This window comes from Equus przewalskii, chromosome 5 (assembly GCF_037783145.1).
Source record: "Equus przewalskii isolate Varuska chromosome 5, EquPr2, whole genome shotgun sequence".
Taxonomy (NCBI): domain Eukaryota; kingdom Metazoa; phylum Chordata; class Mammalia; order Perissodactyla; family Equidae; genus Equus; species Equus przewalskii.
The window spans coordinates 26,426,979-26,445,985 of record NC_091835.1 but is presented as its reverse complement, the minus strand read 5'-3'; the positions used below and the strand labels follow the sequence as shown (position 1 = coordinate 26,445,985).

Sequence of the window (19,007 nt, the reverse complement as noted above, 5' to 3'; positions counted from 1 at the left end):
GACCACACTTTGAGTAGCTGTGAATTAGGTCGAGTCATACCCTCCTGTCCTGCTTACTACACAACACTCGGAGTCCTGACCCGCCAAAGCTCCCATGTCTCAGACCTACTTCTAAAAGGATTATCTTTCATCATCTCTCATGTGCCCTGCCAGCACCCTGTGTCTTCAGCCCACACAGCTGTCATGAGTCCGGGGATGGTGTGAGTTCTTGTGCTGGCCCGGGCCCAGGGTGTTGCATGTGGTCGTGGTCCCTGGCTGGAGATGGTGTTGGGCACTGGGGGTGGTCTTTGAGCCCAGGTTTTAGGGGCCTTGTCCCTCATCCTTCTGGGGACAAAGGCTGGGTGAGGTGGCAGTAAGGCCACTAGGGTTGGCTGTAGGACTCACGCGATCTCACAGTGACTGATTTGCTGGGCAAGCCACTGAACCTGGCACTCACTCGTCCTCTGCCATCCACGAGCTCTGAGAACCTGCTGAGAGAGTCACCACGGGTCACCATGACAGAGTACCATGCCTGGGGTCTCTCGAGGTGACCCCTGCATCTGGCACACTGCATGGGGCTGATGGCTGGGGCGTGTACCTGGGGGACTGGGTTGGCGTTTCAGGGGCACCGCGGTCGTTGAGCAGGCGCAGCTCCGGCAGGCGTGCGGGGGGCGGTCTGTTTCTGAGCACCCGTGGGTGGAGTCCCTCCCGGTGCCAGCGTCTGTCGGCACCGTCCCTCGGAGCTGTGGGCAGGTGGGAGGAGCAGGTGGCCACAGGAGGTTGGTCTGAGGCTTCCCTTTGCCCCCGTCCCACCCCCATGCTTGGAGGTGAGAACTGAAGGGACGTGTGCATCCCTGCAGTTGAATGGCAGGTTGAATTTGTGGCTTTCTGAGGTGCCCTGGAGCCCCACTCCCCGCACAGGGTTTCTGCTGTGACGCAGACATTGCCTGGGAGTCTTGAGACGGGGCTGGTCCTAGCCCCTGCCCTGGCCCAGGTTCTCCACCTGCAGGGCGAGGCCAGGCATTCGGACCGTGTCTGGACTCACCTTGGCTGAGGCCCCCACCCTGCATTGGCCCTAAGAGTGAGAGTGTGGCTTCTCTCTGTGTCCTTGTCACCTAACTGTGCCCTTCAGCTTCCTGGCTGGGTACCCTCCTTCACCTGTGAGCCTGTCTTCCGCAACCAGCTCACAGAGGGGGCCCAACCTGCGTTGTCCACCTGGGAGGTGTGTCTGGAGCTGAGCTGGTCCGTATCTCTCAGAGCAAGTGGGCTTCGTGTCCCAGATGGTAGGCTGGTGGACTGAGGAGGAGGAGGGAAACCCTGCCCTCCTGCAGAGGTGCCTGCCTGTCTGCTCTCTGGGCCTCTGTTCTGCCCGCCTCCCTGCAGCACCCACCTGGACAAGCTATCTTCCCACAGCACCTTCCATGAACTTGCAAATGTCAGCAGGGTCATGCGGGACTTACAGGTGATGATGTAGAGGTGGGCAGGCTCACTGTGTAGCTGGTCGCCCTCCGCACTCTGCACGGCTGTCACCGAGAGCTGGTACCGCCGCCCAGGCATCAGGTCCCGCACCGTGTAGGATGCCAGCCTTCCGTTGGGGACGTATCGGCTCTTGGTGCTCTGGCTGGTGGTCACGTTGATGACGTACGCCTCCAGCGAGGTGCCTGGAGTGGGGGCATCCCAGACCACATGGGCAGAGGTGGCTGTGACTCGGGTGGCGGTCAGGTTTGCTGGCGGCAGAGGCCCTGGAGGAGGCATGGAGCAGGGGAGGGAGGTGAAGGGAGCGAACAGGGTCTTCTGCCCAGGGATACAGTTTAAAGATCTGACATGGATTGCTGAAGCTTCATTTGAAGTCAGTTATTACAGACAACCTTATCATCCTAAAGGATAGTGTGCTGCTCAGGTCCTCCTGCCGTGAGAGGCACCCCCAGAACGCTACCTGCCAGCACCTGGGGAGGCACCCCGCCTGCTCAGCCCATCAGTGCGCCCTCCTGTGTGGCACTTTCCATCCCCCTGAGCCTGGCCACACACGCCTTCCCTGGGATGTAGATGAGGGGAATAGGCTAGACAGGCAGGGGATAGGCCAGGGTCCAGTGCCCGGGGTCAGAGTGAGGACTGTACCCTGTGCTGACCCCTGCCCCACTGAGCAAGGCCCTGCTCAAACCTTCCCTTCTCCCAATCCACCTGCCCCCAACCCCATTCACTGGTTCCCACTGTGTGTGACAGCACGTTGCTCACTCCCTCCCACGCACTGGGGAGGGCCAGGTCTCCTCCTCACATGACACCATGGAGCTCAGCAGAGTGGACAGCGTGGGCATCCTTGCCACATGCTTCTCTGGCCCTTTGCTTGCTGACCCACATTGAGTAGGAGGAGCCCAGGAACCTTTGGGTGTGAATGCCCATGCAGAGGGCTGCCCTGGAAGGGCGTCCCTGGCTAGAGGGCCCGCCAGCCCCCTGCAGCAGCCCTCCCCAGCTCCAGAGGAGAATAGGCCTCCTGGCACACTGCTGTTCAGGATACACTTGGCCAAGGGCTGGGTTTCTGGTGCTGTAGCCACTTTGGAGAGGACTGAGGGGCCTGGCAGGAGGTAGGAGATTCCAGAAGACCCCTTGTGAGCTGAGCCCACGCCGCTCTACTTACGGGTCCACACGTGCAGCGGGGCTGAGGCCAGGCTCTCAGTGGGGTGCTCCTGTGCCCCGAGTCCACTGAGGGCGGTCACCCAGATGGTGTATCTCCTTCCTGGCAGCAGGGCCCTATGGGGAGGATAGCAGGGAAAGAGGAACAGGACAGTCTCTGAGGGCCTCTGTGTCTGGCTCTGCTGCCAGACTCCAGCTCCTCCCAAGCAGGTGGGACCAGGGGTCTGGGTTGTCCCGCTGCTGGTGGCCTACGCAGCCTCCACTAGGGCCAGACTCGTGGCCTGAGACCTGTGTGCTCAGGTGGGAAGGTGCTCCCTGCTCTGTCTGTCTAGTACAGTGAGAGGTGGGGAGGGCTGCTGTTCAGACAGAAGAGGCCAGAAAAGGGCAGTTGGAGGAAACGGGTGAACAAGCAGACTGCCTGCCCTCTTCAGAGAGCCCTGACTGCAAGGTGGCCCTCGGCTGGAATTCCTGGGAGAGTTCCTAGCACCCTCATGGATAAGAGGCCCTTACTGGGCGTAACTGTTTGTGCAGAGACAAAGAAAGCAGTGTCTTGTCTCAGCACAGCTGGCCATCTGGTTGGGGAGAAGGAAGAAACACGCTTGGAAAAAATGGCCTTGATAAGTACAAACTAGAAATGTACAGAAGTGTGGGTAGTTCAGAGGGTGCAGAGGGACAAAATAAAAATTTCAGGCAACCCTGGGGGTGCCTGTTTTTTCCCTCTCAGAGGGGTCTGCATGACTCAGGCTGGAAGACCTTTGGGCTGGTCTCCCGGAGGCTCCAGTCTCATTATTTGTGCAGGAGGAGCCATGCCTGGATTGAAAGAGCGTCCCTGCTCTTTTGGGACAGTTTAAACACTTGTCCGGCAGCCCTGTGACAAGGCTGTGGGATGAGGGCGGCTCTGCGAGGCAGGATCAGCAGATTTCTGGTGAACACAGGAGGCGCACAGGCCCCTGCTTCTCAAGGTGGGCTGGGCAAGTCAGGGAGAGAAGGGTGGGGCACACAGGGAGAGAGGAGGAAGGGCCAGCTCCGAGCTCTTACCCAAACGTGAACCTGTCCACACTCCTGTCCACATCGGTGGACTGGTCCTCCTGGGCCTCAGGGTGGCGGATGGACAAGCGGACACTGCTGACGGTGGCATGACGGATCCTGTGCAGAGCCCACCGCACTGAGATGGCGCTGGCTGTCACATTGGTGACCTCAAGGCCCTCAACAGGGCGGGGTCCTGGGGGGCAATGAGCCATTCAGCCAGTGCTGGCACCTCCTCATCCCCAGGGGAGGGCAGGGGCTCAGGAAGGGCGCTGGGGGTCACGGAGAGGTGCCTGAGCAAGGTGCCACTCAGCTTGGCTTTGCTGAGTGTGTCCCTCAGCCACAGCGGGGACTCAGGCCAGGTGGACACATCCCAGGCTCCTGCTTTCCATGGGTGCTGCAAAGGGGCCCGCTAGGGGTGCTGCTTGGGGCCAGCTGGGTCCAGCCCGTTTATATACACCAGGGGGTGGGGTGGGGCGCTTCCTGACAGCGCTGACCCTGGCAACCCCTTCCCTGTTCTCTGGCTGACTGTTTTGATTGCACTGATGGTGAACGGCTGGGGCCTATCGGGGATAGAAGCCGGGCGAGTCCTCTGCGACCTCCGGGAAGGGGCCGGGTAGGGGCCGAACCCCAGATTAAGGGAGCCGAGAGGGGAGTCCTCAGCTCCCTAGTGGTGCAGCGCCCAGGTCCGGTGGGCCTGGTCTCTCCCTCCTACCCTGGTCTCCTGGTAAAGACCCCACCCTGATGGGGCGGGATGTAGGGGGTGGGCTCTATCTTCCTTCCAGAAGCCGTTTTTGGGCAGACCCCATCTCGTGCTCGTGCAGCCTCAAAAGCACTTCTGCCTACAACCAAGCTCAGGATGAGCCCTTCCTCTCTCAAGACCCCCTGATGGCTCCCACTGCTACACACTTGGGGCCACCCCCCTGTCCTAGATGCATCCTCGGCGCCTCTAAGCTGTCCTTCTCCACGACACCCTATCCTGAGTTCTTTATCCCATCCCTTACTTGGTCAGCGTCTGGCATGGGCTGGTAGGTGACGCCAGGACGCCTTCCTTCCTCCTCCTGTGGGACCTGCTAAAGTCCTCTCTGTGCCTCACCTCTGAGCGTCCTCACCTCCCTCCTCACCCAGCCTGAGCCCTGGTTGGTGGGTCATGGCCACCTTGCTTCACCATACTCCCATGTGGGCACTGCCTGCCCGCTCTGACCTGCCCTGGCCCCGTGCGCCTGTGCCCTCAGTGCTGCCCAGCGGTCGCACCACTTCCCAGTCCATGCTCCTTCTTTGAGCCTCCAGCACCCCATTCCCCAATCTCTGCCCCCATGGTGCCCTTGCCAGTGCCCACCAAGGACTCGTCCCTGTCATCAGGGGCCAGCCCCGCCCTTTGTCCCCCCATGGGTGTGTTCCAGGATTCTTCCCCATCCCTCATTGATCCCAGGAGCAGACTGGCCAGCTAAGGCCCTGAAGCCTCCCTGGACGCCCCCCAGCCCCCTCCCCTTGGTGCCAGCACCTGAGACCCCTCCGCGCTGTCCACATGGCTTGGCTCTCTCCCCACCCCCTCTGAATTGCTACTTCCCTGCTCAGTGGCATTGGGGGCGGCCTCTAGATACCTGGCCTGTCCCCCAGGCTCCTGGCTGGTTCCCCTCAGCATCCCCCTGCCATGTGGGTCCCAGGCACCTTCTCAGGGAGCCCTCCCACCGTACTCCTAGCCCTGCCACCCCCTCCTATCTATCAGCCTGTCTCTCCCTATGAGGTCAGCTCCTGCCCAGAGCTGGCCATCTCCCTCTTGGCTCTGCCTGGCCCCAGAGCCAGCTGCTCCATGTGCTGAACCAGCACCTGTGGTGAATGGGTTAATTGGTACCCCCTCTCCTTGGGGTGCCTGGCCAGTGTGGCTCTCTGCATGGGGACAGGCAGCAGTACGGGTGGCACTCACGCGTGCGGGTGAGCAGCACCGCTGGCCTGCTGATGTCGTTCTTGTTGTTGGCATTGCGCTTGACTGAGAAGACAGAGATGTTGTAGGCCCTGCCGGCTGCCAGGGCCCGGAGCTGGTGTGAGGAGCGGCTCTGGTCCACAAAGTCCGTGCGGCGGTAGGAGCCGTCGGGGGAGGCATAGGTGACTGCGTAGCCATCGAGCATCTGCCTGGCGGCCTGGCCTTCGGGTGGGCGCCAGGAGATGGAGACCCCGCTCTCCTCCACTCGCTCCACCTTGAGGGCCGTTGGTGGGAAGAGTTCTTCAGGGTTTCGGTCAAGAACAAGGGAAGGGGGGTGGTCAGCTGTCGGCCATGGAAGCCCCGGCCCCAAGTCAGGTGTCTCGCCTGGTCAGCTCTCGGGCCTGGCTCGCCTCCGGGCGGAGGTGGGCAACCGCTGGCAGGGAGCCTGCTTGTGGTGTCGACAATGCGCTCATTTGGTCTCTGGCCAGTGCCTCCTGGGGGAGGCTCACTGGTGGGGGCACGTGCCTCCTGGGAGCTCATCTACCCCTCCATGCTTCTCGTGCAGAGCCTGGGTAAGCAACTGCCTAGATTTGGCCTGTCCTCTGGGGTATCTGCTGCCCTCTGCGGGAGGAGGGGAGGCCCTGTCCACATGCTGGTGCCCTTGCCACCTCACCTTTGGCACAGTCCTTGCCCGTGTAGCCCACTTTGCAGGTGCAGCTGTGGGACCCATTGCTGGCCAAGCAGTAGCCGCGGCTCCCACAGGGGTTGGAGAAGCAGGGGTCACTCACTGAGGGAAGGGAAAGCAGCAGTGAAAACGGGGGTGTCGCCAGGCTCTCCACCCCGGCTGGGCCCTTGCTCCCGGGGGCACGGGTTGTTCCTGCGTGGGTGTTTGTGGGGTGGAGGTGGGTGGTACCATCATGAGCACTGCTTTTGGGAGGTGAGGGGGAGGGCAGGGCTTGCCAGAGGCCCCACCGGAAGGCTGGGCAAGTGTGGCCAGGCCATCCCACCACCATCCCAGGCCAAGGTCCCCAGGTGGGTGAGGACTTGAGGTTGGGTGAGCACAGCACTGGCCCCTCCTCGGGGGTACCTAGCAGCTGGGCAGCTGAGAGCACCGGCCCCCCACGGCCTCCCTCTCTGCCAGGCTGTGGGTGCCAGTGTGCACCCAAGCCCCCCAGGCCACGTCAGGGCCCACAGTGTCCCCAGGTAGCCACAGGGGACTCTTGCAAACAACCAGCAAGCCCCTCCTACTGTCACAGCCACTGTCCTGTGTGCTTGGCATGCCCTCACTGCCCCCTGCCTGTGCAGTCAGACTCTCTGGCCACAACCAGTTCCCACTGTGTCTGTCCCTAGGCAGGACCCTGTGCCTTGCAGTTGCTGGGTCACAGGCCCTGTCCCCAGTGCAGCCTTCACTGCCCTGTGGTAGGGCCAGAGCCCAGCAGCCCTACACAGCTGAGTGCTGCCAGCCAGGCCCAGCTTGGGGGCTGGGGACACTGGAGCAAGACAGGTTAGGCCACCCCCCTCCCAAGGACACGACGATCAGCAAGATGGGGAAATGTTGACGAGACAATTTCAGAGAGTGCTAAGTACTATAAAGGAGAAAAATCGTGCTGGGACATCAAGTGATGGGTGGGGCCTCCCTGCAGATCAGTGGTCAGGGAAGGCCTGGTCCAGGGGATGTTTCAGGCAGGACCTGATCCCTGAGGAGACCCCGCCATGGGCCAATCGGGGAGAGTATTCCAGATGTAAGAACAGTGAGTGCCAGGACCCTGGGCTGCCGAGAGCTTGGCCTGTGCAAGGACAGCAGGGCCGTGAGGCTGGACGTGGAGCCAGAGTGGACGTGAGGCTGGAAGGGGTCTGCTCGCGGTGAGGTGGGGCTGTTGGGGAGGGTAAGTGCAGGAGATGGGGGAGCTAGGGAGGTGCGTCATGGGACTGAGGGGAGACCAGAGGAGGGGCTGCCAGTGAGGACTGAGAAGGGGCCTTTGGAGGAGGCACAGGCGGCCCTCGCCCTACCTGTCTCACAGTGGTAGCCGAAGAAGCCCTCTGGGCAGACGCACAGGTAGGCCCCGCCGCCGTTCTCACACCGGCCTCCATGCTGGCAGGGGCTGGAGTCGCAGGCGTCCACCTCTGGAGAACACCCAGAGAGTCGGCCCGAGCCGCAAGGGGGTGTCTGGGGGAGGGAGGAGAGGACAGCGGGAAGAAGGGAAGGGGAGGCCAGGAGAGCGGCTGGGCGGGTGGGGGGGCAGTGGGCAAGTCCTCCCCCTTGTTGGGCGCCCAGCCCTCCCCTCACCCCTTACCCTTTGGGGTCCCTCCCTCCAGGGGGCCTGTCCAGCAGGCTGGCGGGAACTGCCCCCTCCCCTCTGCTCTTTGAGCGGCCCAGGGTCTGCGCTTGTTGAAAACAGGTTTGCCTGGGGTGTCTGGGGTGCTCCATGTGGGTGAGGGCTGGGGGCACCAGGGACCCACCCTGGCGCAGCTCCTACCTATCTCACAGTGGACCCCAGTGAAGCCTTCGGGGCACTGGCAGACAAAGGCGCCAGGCAGGTCTCTGCAGGAGCCTCCATTTCTGCAGGGCTGTGCCTGGCACTCATCCGTCTCTGCAGAGAGAGAACATGCATGGGCCCACATGACCCCCAGGATTCCGTGTGTGCCCTGAGGCTTCAGCCTCTCAGCTGCCCCCTCCACTGCCTGCCCAACAAGCCCTGACCCCCACGCTGTTTCTGTCTTCACTGCCCAGGCTTCGCAGGGCCCCCACAGGATGTCCTGGGCCTGACCCTCCCTGGGCCGGCGTCTCTGTCTCAGGGCTTTGAGCCTCACACAGGCATGAGGGGTGCTGGGCTCCCCTCCCTCCACTGGCTCGGAGCCCTGGACCAGGAGTCAGGGGCACGACGTGCCCTGTCCACACCCCACCTTCTCTGCTCCCAAGGCCAGACTCTGCAGGAGGCAGGAGAAGAGGGTGGAGGTCAGCGTTTCCCAGCTGAGCTCTCAGTCTTCCGGGGAGGTAGAGGCAGAGATGTTTATTAACCGCTGCCTGGATGTCAGAGCTCAGAGGCCTGAGGGAACAGGCGGTGCCCAACCAGACGGAGACCAACAAAGGGAGACAAATGGTGGAGCAAAGTGACCACATCCAGTGGAACCCCAGTGCCTCAGGCCCATGGCCAGGGTGCCTGAGCTGTGGCTCCACCCACAGGGAGGGCTGGGACCCCTCTTACCGAGTTCACAGTGGGCTCCTTCGTGCCCTGCACTGCAGATGCACAGGTACCCAGCGACATGGTCCTGGCAGGAGCCCCCGTGCAGGCACGGCTGGGATTGGCACTCGTCGATTTCTGAGAGAGAGAGCCCAGCCCGCGGGGCCAGGAGTGAGCCCAAGAATAAAGCAAGGTGGCCATTACTAGAGGCAATGGCTTGAAGCCAAGTTAAGACAGATATCAATTAGTTTTGTTCTGAGGAGCTGGACATAATTCTATGACATTCCCTTGCTGCCTGGAGAGGCCAGAATCCAGGGAGGGCACTCTTGGAGGGGAGGGGGCACACAGCAGACTTGGGGACCTGGCGCTGCGCTGGTGTCTATGAAATGACTAGGGCTGCTCATAATGACCTTGAGGGCTCTCAGAAGACACTGTGGGACTTAATCCCAATGGCTCTCAGGTGGACAGGCCCAATCTTGCCAAGTCAAAACATAATAATCATGTATGAAACCAATACATTTGGGGATGAGTCCTTCATTTAAAAATATTCATCACAGGTTTTTTTCATACTGGGGGTCCTGGTCCTAAACTCGCAATGTTCAACTTAGAAAAGTTTAATTTTAATGCTTAAGATGTAAATAAGTAAATAAATGGTAGTGACATAATGACTCCGGGGGGCCAGTACCCAGCCTGGGAACTAGAATGTTGACTGGCTTATCTGGTCACTTGCACTTCCTCATCCCTTGTGACACGAATTTCTGTGGTTGTCATCTCTGTGCCTCTTTAAGTTAGTTTTTAAATTTTTATGAATTGCCTAAACATTATATGGTTTTGGTTTTGCTATTTATGAACTTTATTAATGGATTATTGTGATATACATACACTTTTCTCACTCAACATTATATTAATAAGATATGCCCATATTATTGTGAGTCACTGTGGGTCACTGCTTTTCACTGCTGTATAATATTCCACAGTGTGATTATATCATTCTACCATTCTTGTTTGGTGGGAATTTGGGTTGGTTCTAGACTTTTTGCTATTGAAAAAAATGCCTCTGTGTATATTTTTTTCATGTCTCCTGGTGTAGATGTGCAACTTTTTCTTAGATTTATTCCTAGAAGTGGAATTGCTGGGACACAGTTTATATAAACAGTCAACTCAATAGGCAAATTACCAAATCCTTTTCAAAGGACTTATACTGATTTCCACCTCCTCCAGCAATTTATGAGAAATTGTGTTGATCCACATCCTCACCAACATATGGGCTTTTAGACTTCGGAAGTTTTGGCAACTGAATGTGTCTCATTGTGTTCTTGATGCGCACTTCACTGGTTACCAAGGAGGCAGAACATTTCTTCCTATGTTTGTTGCCTTTATGTGTCTCCTCTTCCATGAAATGCCTACTCGTGGGTTTTGCCTATTTTCCTATTGGGTTGATTATTCTTTTCTTATTGGTTCATAGAGTCCTTCATATATTCTTGAAACTAGTCATATATCTATCTATATCTATATATCTTCTCCCAGTTTATAGCTTGTATTTCATTTTCTTCTTCAAGGCAGATAAATTTAAGTTCCCAATTTTTATATAATCAATTTGTCCATTTTTTTCATTTAAAGTTAGTGCTTTTTTGTGGCTTAAAGAATCTTTTCCTACCTCAAGGTCAAAAAAATATTAACCTATATTTTCCAGAGAAAATTGTATAGTTAAAAAAAAAATTTAAGTCCTTAATCCATCTGGAGGCAACTGTTGTGCCTGGTGAGAAGTAGAGCCCAGTATGGTACTCTTACAAGTGCATCCCTATTTCATTCCAGCCATCGTCAAGATTCTTGTATGCTTGCTTTTAGTAGTTTATAGTTTTAGCTTTTACATTTATGTTTACAGTTCGCTTCACACATGTAAAAAATTTAGGTGTTTGATGCTATGGTACATAATATTGTTTCATTTTTCAAGGGTTCACTGCTAGAATATGAAAATAGGATCGGTTCTGCTATGATTGGTTCTGTATATTGACCTTGTATCCTGTGACCTCGTTGAATTCACTTGTTAGCTGTACAGCTTCTTTTGTAGACTCTGTTAGGATTTTCTGTGTGCGTGATCGTGTCATCTCTGCTTCTTTCTTCCCAATACATATGCATTTTATTTCCTTTTCTTGTCTATGGCACTGTCTAGGACCTCCAGGACAAGGAGGAAGGAATTGGTGAAATGGACACCTTTGCCTTGTTACTGTTTATAGCAGGGAGCTTTCACCATTAAGTGTTTTCTTACCTGCTGGTTTTTCATGGATGCCCTTTGTCAGGTTGAAGAAATTCCTTTCTACTCTTGGTTTATTTAGAGGTTTTAATAATAGTTGAATATTTTCAAGTGATTTTTCTGCATCTATTTATAATCATATGGTTTTCTCCTTTATCTCCTAATACAGTGAATTACATTGACTGATTTTCAAATGTTAAACCAGCCTGTGTTCTGGGGATAAATTCCTCTTGGTCATGATGCATTATCCTTTTTCATGTAGTAGTGCGTTTGATTTAGTAATATTTTGTCAGGATTTTTGTGTCTATGTTCATGAAGAATATTAGTCTGTAATTTCATTTTTTGTAATGTCTCTGGTTTTGGTGTCAAAGCAATACTGGTTTCATTAAATGAGTTCATATAGAGTATTCCTTTCTTAAATGTTTGATAGAACTCACCAGTGAAACAATCTGGTCCTGCCATTTTCTTTGCAAAGGGTTTTTAATTAAAAATTAAATTTCTTTAATAAATATAGGGCTATTCATATTTTCTATTTATTCTTGTGTCAGTTCTGGTAATTTGTGTCTTTTGAGGTATTCATCCATTTTCTCTAAGTTGTTAGATATATTGGCCTAAAGTTGTTCACAGTATCCTCCTGATGCCCTTTAAACACTGCTGGATCTTCAGTGACGTCTCCTCTTTCATTCTGATATTGCTAGCTTTTCTTTTTCTTTTCCCCTTGGTCAGTCTAGCTAGAGGCTTATCAATTTTGTTGACCTTTTCAAGGAACCAGTTTTTGGTTTCATTGCTTTTATCTGTATATGTCTTTTTTATAGTTAGATTTTATAATTTGTTGTTGATATACAAAAATGCAATTAATTTTGTTATAATAACTGTTATCCACTAAACATGTTACATTTCTTGTCATTTTCAGTAGTTTGCCAGTAGATTAAAGACAAGCATAACAGTAGCAAATACTGACATTTTTGCTTTCCCCTTTAGCATTTTCATGACTTTAATTTCTTTTTCTTACTTTATTGCATTGGCTAGTACTTCCAAAATAATATTGATTAGACTTAGTGATAACAGGCATCCTTGTCTTATTCTCAATTTTAAGGGGAATGTTTCTCTATTTAGGATAATGTTTATTCTAGGTTTGAGGAGAGACCTAGTAAAATTGCCTCAGAACATAATTTCTCTCCCCCTCTTGGTAGCTCAGCATGTCTGAGTCAGTTCAGTGGAACAGCTTTTGAATTCCAGATCTTTCCCTTTTATAACAAGGATAAGGAAGCTCATTGTTCCACAGCTCTCCTGATGCAACCTGTACTCTTTCCTCTATAATGTGGACTGTTACTGTCATGCTTATGTGCTGCTTCCAGTCCCGCTGTGCTGGCCTGGGCACACCTCTCTGTGGGACAGTGAACACTTGGACGCTGATGTGGGCTCTGCTACTTCTTTTAAATTTTCCCTCCAATAGATCTTATCTTATTTTACACCACACATACTAGAGGTGTGTGTGTATCGTGTTATTTTTTTTTTTCTGGATAAGGAAGTACTTTTTAATTCCTTATTTGGTAAGAATTTATTTCATGAAGGGACATGAATTTTGTCAAATGCTTATTATTCATTCACTGGGGTTCTTATATATGATTTTTCTCCTTCAATTGGGTAATATAGCAGATTTTTCTAATATCAAACTATTTTTGCTAACAACTCAACTTGATAATGGTGTATATAGTCTTTATGGACTGTTGAATTTCTGCATCTATGTTCACATGTTTAATGGACCCATGAGTTTACTTTCTCCAACTGTGCATATCTGGTGGTGGTATCAAGGTTATACTGGCTTCACAGAATGGGCTGGCACACATTCTTTATTTTCTACTCTCTGGAAAAGCCTGTATAGTGCTGCAACGACCTGTTTCTTGTCAGTTTGTTAGAATTTACTATAGCACTGTTTGGGCCTGGTGTTCCTTTGTAGGAAAATGCTTTAACTACTGTTTCAATTTCTTTAAATAGTTATAGGAATATGTAGGCTTTCTATATTTCCTTGAGTCATTTTTGGTAAGTTATATTTTTCTATGAATATCATGTCCATTTCTCCTCAGTTTTCAAATTTATTTGTGTAGACTATTTGGTAGTATTTCCTTATTATCTTTTTAATCTTTGCTGTATCTATGGTTATGTCACCTTTTTCATTTATAAAGATTTTATTTGTGCTTTTTGTTTTTCTTGATCAGGCTTGATAGAGATTTGTACATTTTAGTAGGCTTTTTAAACAACTAATTTTGGTATTTCTTTATCTTTTCTTTTTACCTTTGATTTCTATTCATTAATTATGGCTCGTACTTGTGCTGCCCTCTTTCCTTCTGCATTCTTTAGTATCATTTGTTGTTCTTTTCCTAACTTCTGAAGTCAGACATTTAGTTCATTAATTTTGAACTTTTCTAATATGAGTATTTAAAGCTATAAATTTCCCATGAAGCACTGCTTTTGCTGCATCACACAAATTTTGATATAGCAAGTGATCATTATTATTCATTTAAGAAGTATTTTCACTGTCCATATGATTTCTTCTTTGACCCTTGAGCTATTTCAAAGTGTCTTTAAAAATATCTAACCATGAAAATTTAAAAATTTATCTTCTTGTTCTTAATAACTTATTTTTTTGTGTTCAGAAAATGAATTAGTTCAAATTATTAATTGTATTTTTCAAATCTTCTCTCTTTTTGCTGATTTTTTTTGCCTCCTTACTCTGAGTTAATTCAGAGAGGTGGTTCAAAATTTCCCGTATTATGGTGAATCTGTCAGTTTTTTCCTACAGTATACTAATTTTTGCTTTACACACATTGAAACTATTCTATCAGGTGCTTGAATGTTAGTGATGGTTGTACCTTCTTAGTGACTTGAACCAGTTATCACTGAGAGAGACCCTCCCCATCCTTAGTGATACTTTGTGCCTTGCGGTCTATTTTGTCTGATACAACGTGGCTAAACCAGCTCTGTTTTGATTTGCATTCACCTGATATTTTCTGTGCTTTTACTTTGTCTCTCTAAGTCCTTATGCTTTAGGAATGTCTCTTCTAAGAGCATATAGCTTGTTTTGTTTTTAATAAATCTGGCAATCTGTCTTTTACCTGGAGAGTTTAGTCCATTCATATTTGTTTTTCTGTCACAATTCTTTTTAACCTTAACTTGTGCCACTTTTTTCTGCTTTTTTTTTCTTTCTCCTTTCACACAGTGACAGACTTTACTATGGTATTTGATAATTCTCCCTTCTCTTACTGCTTACAGAATATTCTGGGTTTAGCTTATTATTTGAGTACTCCCTCCGAAAAGTGACCTTTTTTTTGGGTAGGCACCTGAGGCTGTATTTGCATGAGAATATTTTTTATTATGCTTTCACGTTTGAATAACAATTTCACTGGATAAGAATTTTTAGGTCTTAAGTTCACTATTTATCCTGCTTGTTATTTGTTGAGCTTCTTGTATTTGTGGGTTGATGTATTTCCTCATTTTTAGAAAATGCTCAATCATTATCTCTTCAAAATTTCTTTTGCCCATTCTGTCCTCTCTTTTTTGGACTCCAATTATGTACTTGTTTGTTTGATATTGTCCCATAGATCTCTGATGCTCCATTGTTTTTTTAAAAATACTCTTTTATTAATAATTCACAATTCATTTTTTCTCTCTGATCTTTAGTTTGGATAACTTTGTCGACCTGTCCTTGAGTTGTATGACTTTTTCTTCGTTGCATTTATTTTGTTGGTAAGCCTATCCAGTTTACTCTTCATTTCAGATGTTGCATTTTCTATTTTGTTACTTTTAAAAGTTTTCTTCCCTCTGCTCGAGTTTCTATTTTCTCCTGTATATATCTCTGTTCTTTAATGGCTATTTTAAAGTCCTTGTCTGCTAATACCAACAGGTGGGGCATCTGTAGGCCTGTTTCTATCAACTGTTTCTTTTCTCAAGATTGTATTATTCTCATAATTTCTTGCTCTGCAGACATAGTGTATTCAAGGACAGAGACCAAAGTAGAAGATACCTACCCCAGGATGGGCATGCCCTATTCTCTGTCAGGCAGCTAGGCTGAGGAGCTCGTCTCTGAGCATCAGGAGGAGAGCTGGGCTGGGGTGGGGCACGGTTCTAGTTAGTTTCAGGTCCCGATTGGTTTTTAAGTGCTTGAGGGATGGAGCAGGCTCTCCCTTCTGCTGGACTTGGGATCTCAGCCTTGTGAGACTATGGAATCTCTCTCTGCTTTCCAGAGCAGTCCTTCGCTTCCCATGTGCTCAGCAAAGATCCTGTGGGGGAGAATTGGTGGGCGCTGAGGACTTGCTCTGTTCCTGCTACTCCTGATTCCCTCTGTCCTGCGTGCCCACACAGCCATTAAAAGCTCGGTTGGATTTTCCCAGCCCCTCAAAGTACGCTGCCCAGGTGGGTCTGCTCCTGGGATGACAGCAGCCAACAAGTCTTTTTCACCCAGGAAGGGCTCGTCTAAATTTCTTTGCATCCTCAGCTCTCTGATAGGTTAAAAGATATGGTTTTATAGGTTGTTTGGCATTTCCTTGATGTTACAGTGAGAGTGGTGGTCTCGTGTAACTGTTTACATCCTAACCGAATGGATCTCTTCAGTGTTTAAAAATATCATTTCATCACCTTACATCTGATGCTGCCTTTGAGAAGTCAGGTGCCAATCTGATCTGATTCTTGTTCCTTTGTCGAATCTTGTTCCTTGTTTCTCTCTGGATGATTTAAGATTTTTTTTCTGTTTGGCTCTGATATTCTTACATTTTACCATAATGTGTCTAGTATGTGTTTCTCTTCTCCTGCCTAATGTTCTGTGGGGTCTTTCACCCTGTGGTTGTTTGTCTGTGATCCTGAGAATCTGGCTCCGTAGTTACTCAGATGTTTTGTCCCATTTTTCTCTCTCACTCTTGGCTTCCTGCTCTCTCCATGTTGGCACTTCCACCTCTGCCCCCACAGTGCCTGTGTCTTCTGTTTGATCTCTGCATGCTTTCTCCTTCTGTCTGAGAAAACTCCTCAGACTGATCTTTCAGCTCATTAACCTGGTCTTCATCTGTATCCATTTACAGATTGTGTCTGTTATTTCATCTATTATAGTTTTCAATCCTCTTAATTCCTCTTTCTTTTTTTAAAAAATGATTTATTGATCCTGTTTTTTATGGCCAGTGCCATGTTTACTTCTGTACACTTGTCATGCTTATTTCATATTCTTAGTCTGTCTTCTATACTTCTGCTCCCAATGGTGTATGTCATTTGGACTTTTATTATTTTTTGTGTAATTCCCAGGTGTCTTCATATCTTGGCTTGTGAGCTCACATTCCCTAGGGGTACCAGCTCCTTATCTGATGATACGTTGGGAGAAGTAGCATTGGGAGAGGGGTGGTCTCCCAGACAGTAATCACTAGCCCTGGGGGCATGGAAGGACAGGAGTAAAGGAAAGATGCTGGAGATCAGGTGGTCCCCACCTGTATTCCAGAACTCTTCACCAGAGTAGGGTGCACCGGGTATACTGGGCTTTGTAGGGCATTTGGGAGATAGTAATGTGTTCTGTGCCCCACACATTTCGGGATGCTGTCATTGTCCCTAAGCTGCTTTGTTTAAAATCCCTGTTTCATGAAAGATGTTTTAACATCACACAGAATTTGGAATCCTTTGGCTTAATGCAATACATTTGCAGTTGTGTTAGCGCCGCCGCATCTCCGGGGGCATCAGTCAAAGGGGAGCCCTGCCTCCAGGCCATGCACACCGGCACTGTGGGAGCCAGGAAGAGACGCTCTTTAGAGCAGCACTCCTCAGGTGGCTGCGGGAGCGGTCCGATTCCACAAGTCTGGGTGGTGCCTGGAACAGGAGGTGGGTCCTGAACCCTGATCTGTCTGTTTAGGACTCTGCCTTTGGGCCGCCTCCTGGCCTCAGCTGCTTCATGCAGAGTGGGTGTGTGAGTGCCAGAGCCCCTGCTCTGAGGACAGGGAAGCCCTCAGTGAACGGTCCAGAGTGGAGCCGGCACTGGTCATCACCATGGGGAGGAGACTGAGGAGCAAAGGGGCAGGGCCAGGGTCCTCACTCTAGCCTTTGTGCTCCTCTGTGTGGCCTGGTGAGGAGGGTGTGGGCCTCAGGGGCTCTGCCCACCCGCCCCACCCGCCCCAGAGGGCCCGCACATCACCGTGGCACTGGGGAGGCTCGCTCCAGACACCCTGCGGCTGGCAGACTCGGACGTGGTTGGGGGCACTCAGGCTGTAGCCTTGGTCACACAAGTACAGGGCTACTGAGCCCAGCCGGGTGCCATTGAAGCGCAGTGTGGCGTGCTTCACCTCCTCAGGGGGCCCGCAGTCCACCTCTGCAAGGACACAGCAGCCCCGTCCTGTACCTAGGGGCACCTGCCCGGGGACACCCCACTGCTCTGCCCTCTGCCCCACCAGGCCACAGGGCTTGGGGACCCCTGTTCCCCACACCCGTCCCAGGGTGAAAGTGCCTTGACTTCCAGGACAGGCTGTCTAGGGGTTTCCTTTCCTTCTCCCCCTGCCCTCCAGCCCCCTGCCCAGCCCTGCTCTGCTCTCTGGGATTAGGAAGAAATCCCATGCCCCCAACCCTGACCCCCGTGGCCCTCTCACCCGCCTGGCACCGGCGTCCTGTGTACCCTGCTGGGCAGTGGCAGGAGAAATCCATGCCCAGGTCCTCGCAGGTGCCCCCATTCACACATGGGCTCCGGAAGCAGGGGGAGGGGGCTGCAAGGGCAAAGGGGTCACCATCACCCATCACAGTGGCCTCTGGGCTGCATGGTGGTGTCCTGCTTCCTGCGCCCAGCTCCGCCTCCCACCCCTCCACAGCTTGGGCCATCCCTCCCCACTGGGCCTGTCTTCTTGTCTGCAGAGGAGCCACCTGGCCATGCCATCTCTAGCTTGCCCCACCCACCTTACCTATCTCACAGTGCCGCCCGGAGAAGCCTGGGGGACAGTCGCACTTGTATTTGCCGATGTAGTGGAAGCAGGTGCCACCGTTGTGACAGGGGCCCGAGGCACATGAGTCAGGCTTCCCTGGAAGCAGAAGGCACCCATCAGGGTCAGGTGTCATGCAATCACCACCTACTGACCCCCCCGCTCCCCTGACATCCCAGAGCAGGGGACCTTCACAGGGATGCTCCTGACCAGCAGACCCATGGCAGCTGGGGCGGGGTCTTGGGTTGGGGCCCAGCTCCCCCCATCCAGGCTGACTACCGCTGGCTGGGGGCCGCACCGATCTCGCAGTGCCTCCCGGTGAAGCGGAAGGGGCAGCTGCAGTGGTACTCGCCGCCTGCCTCCTTGCATGTGCCCCCGTTCCGGCAGGGTGCCGAGCTGCACAGGCGTGGCCGGGCTGTGTGGAAGGACAGAGAGACAGCGGTGAACAAGGGCTGGCTGCTGGCCCTGTAGCACCCACAACACCCCACTCGTGTCTTCTTAGTCCTCAGGGCCTGGGGACATCCAGGCCCAGGCATGCTTCTCAGCTAAGCCCCTGCAGCAGCAGAGGCCGAGCCAGCCAGGGGCACCCTGGCGGGACTTGCAGTCTGGAGACCCCAACTCGGCCTCGGGGCCCTCTGCCTGCCCATGCTCTCTTCAGGTTCCATGGATCACTGGGCCCTTCCTGATGGAGAGCCAGCCCCATGGCGCAGCAAACCCTGCACCCCTCCTTCCTGCACAGCGGGTAACTGCCCTCTGACCACAGAGGAGCCCAGATGCCATGACACGACATCGTGATCCACAGCAGTCCATTGATTTCTGTGTTTTCTGTACCTCTACTGGTGCAGACACATTTTCTCTGGGTCCTAACATCTTCTCAGACCCCAGAGGAGCTCACGGCCTGGGGTTGTGCTGGAGACATCCTCATATTTAAAGGCTGACTTGAGTGGCACGTCTGTCCTCCCACCTCCAGGCATTGAACCTTCACAGGCCCAGCAAGGAGTTTAGACTCTCGGCCCCCTCAACGTTCTTGGGGGGGAATGTGCAGCAGGAGGGGGGCCTGCCCACTGTGCTCAGCC

General features: G+C 52.1%; 2 protein-coding genes across 2 annotated transcripts in view; one reads left to right on the top strand and one right to left on the bottom strand.

The window, feature by feature from the left end:
- MTERF4 (mitochondrial transcription termination factor 4) overlaps window positions 1-19,007 on the top strand; it is a 108,624-nt gene that overhangs the window by 23,102 nt on the left and 66,515 nt on the right. The window lies entirely within an intron of this gene.
- The window catches only part of SNED1 (sushi, nidogen and EGF like domains 1), an 80,958-nt gene that overhangs the window by 17,875 nt on the left and 44,076 nt on the right, over window positions 1-19,007 (bottom strand). The window contains exons 13-26 of the mRNA XM_070620252.1: window positions 18,230-18,346; window positions 17,914-18,030; window positions 17,608-17,721; window positions 17,160-17,333; window positions 8,767-8,880; window positions 8,038-8,151; window positions 7,571-7,684; window positions 6,234-6,347; window positions 5,564-5,860; window positions 3,649-3,832; window positions 2,615-2,727; window positions 1,440-1,721; window positions 578-722; window positions 385-467 (exon numbers count right to left, since the gene is read on the bottom strand). Of these exons, the coding sequence (XP_070476353.1) occupies window positions 385-467; window positions 578-722; window positions 1,440-1,721; window positions 2,615-2,727; window positions 3,649-3,832; window positions 5,564-5,860; window positions 6,234-6,347; window positions 7,571-7,684; window positions 8,038-8,151; window positions 8,767-8,880; window positions 17,160-17,333; window positions 17,608-17,721; window positions 17,914-18,030; window positions 18,230-18,346 (2,082 nt within the window). The remainder of the gene's footprint in view (window positions 1-384; window positions 468-577; window positions 723-1,439; window positions 1,722-2,614; window positions 2,728-3,648; window positions 3,833-5,563; window positions 5,861-6,233; window positions 6,348-7,570; window positions 7,685-8,037; window positions 8,152-8,766; window positions 8,881-17,159; window positions 17,334-17,607; window positions 17,722-17,913; window positions 18,031-18,229; window positions 18,347-19,007) is intronic.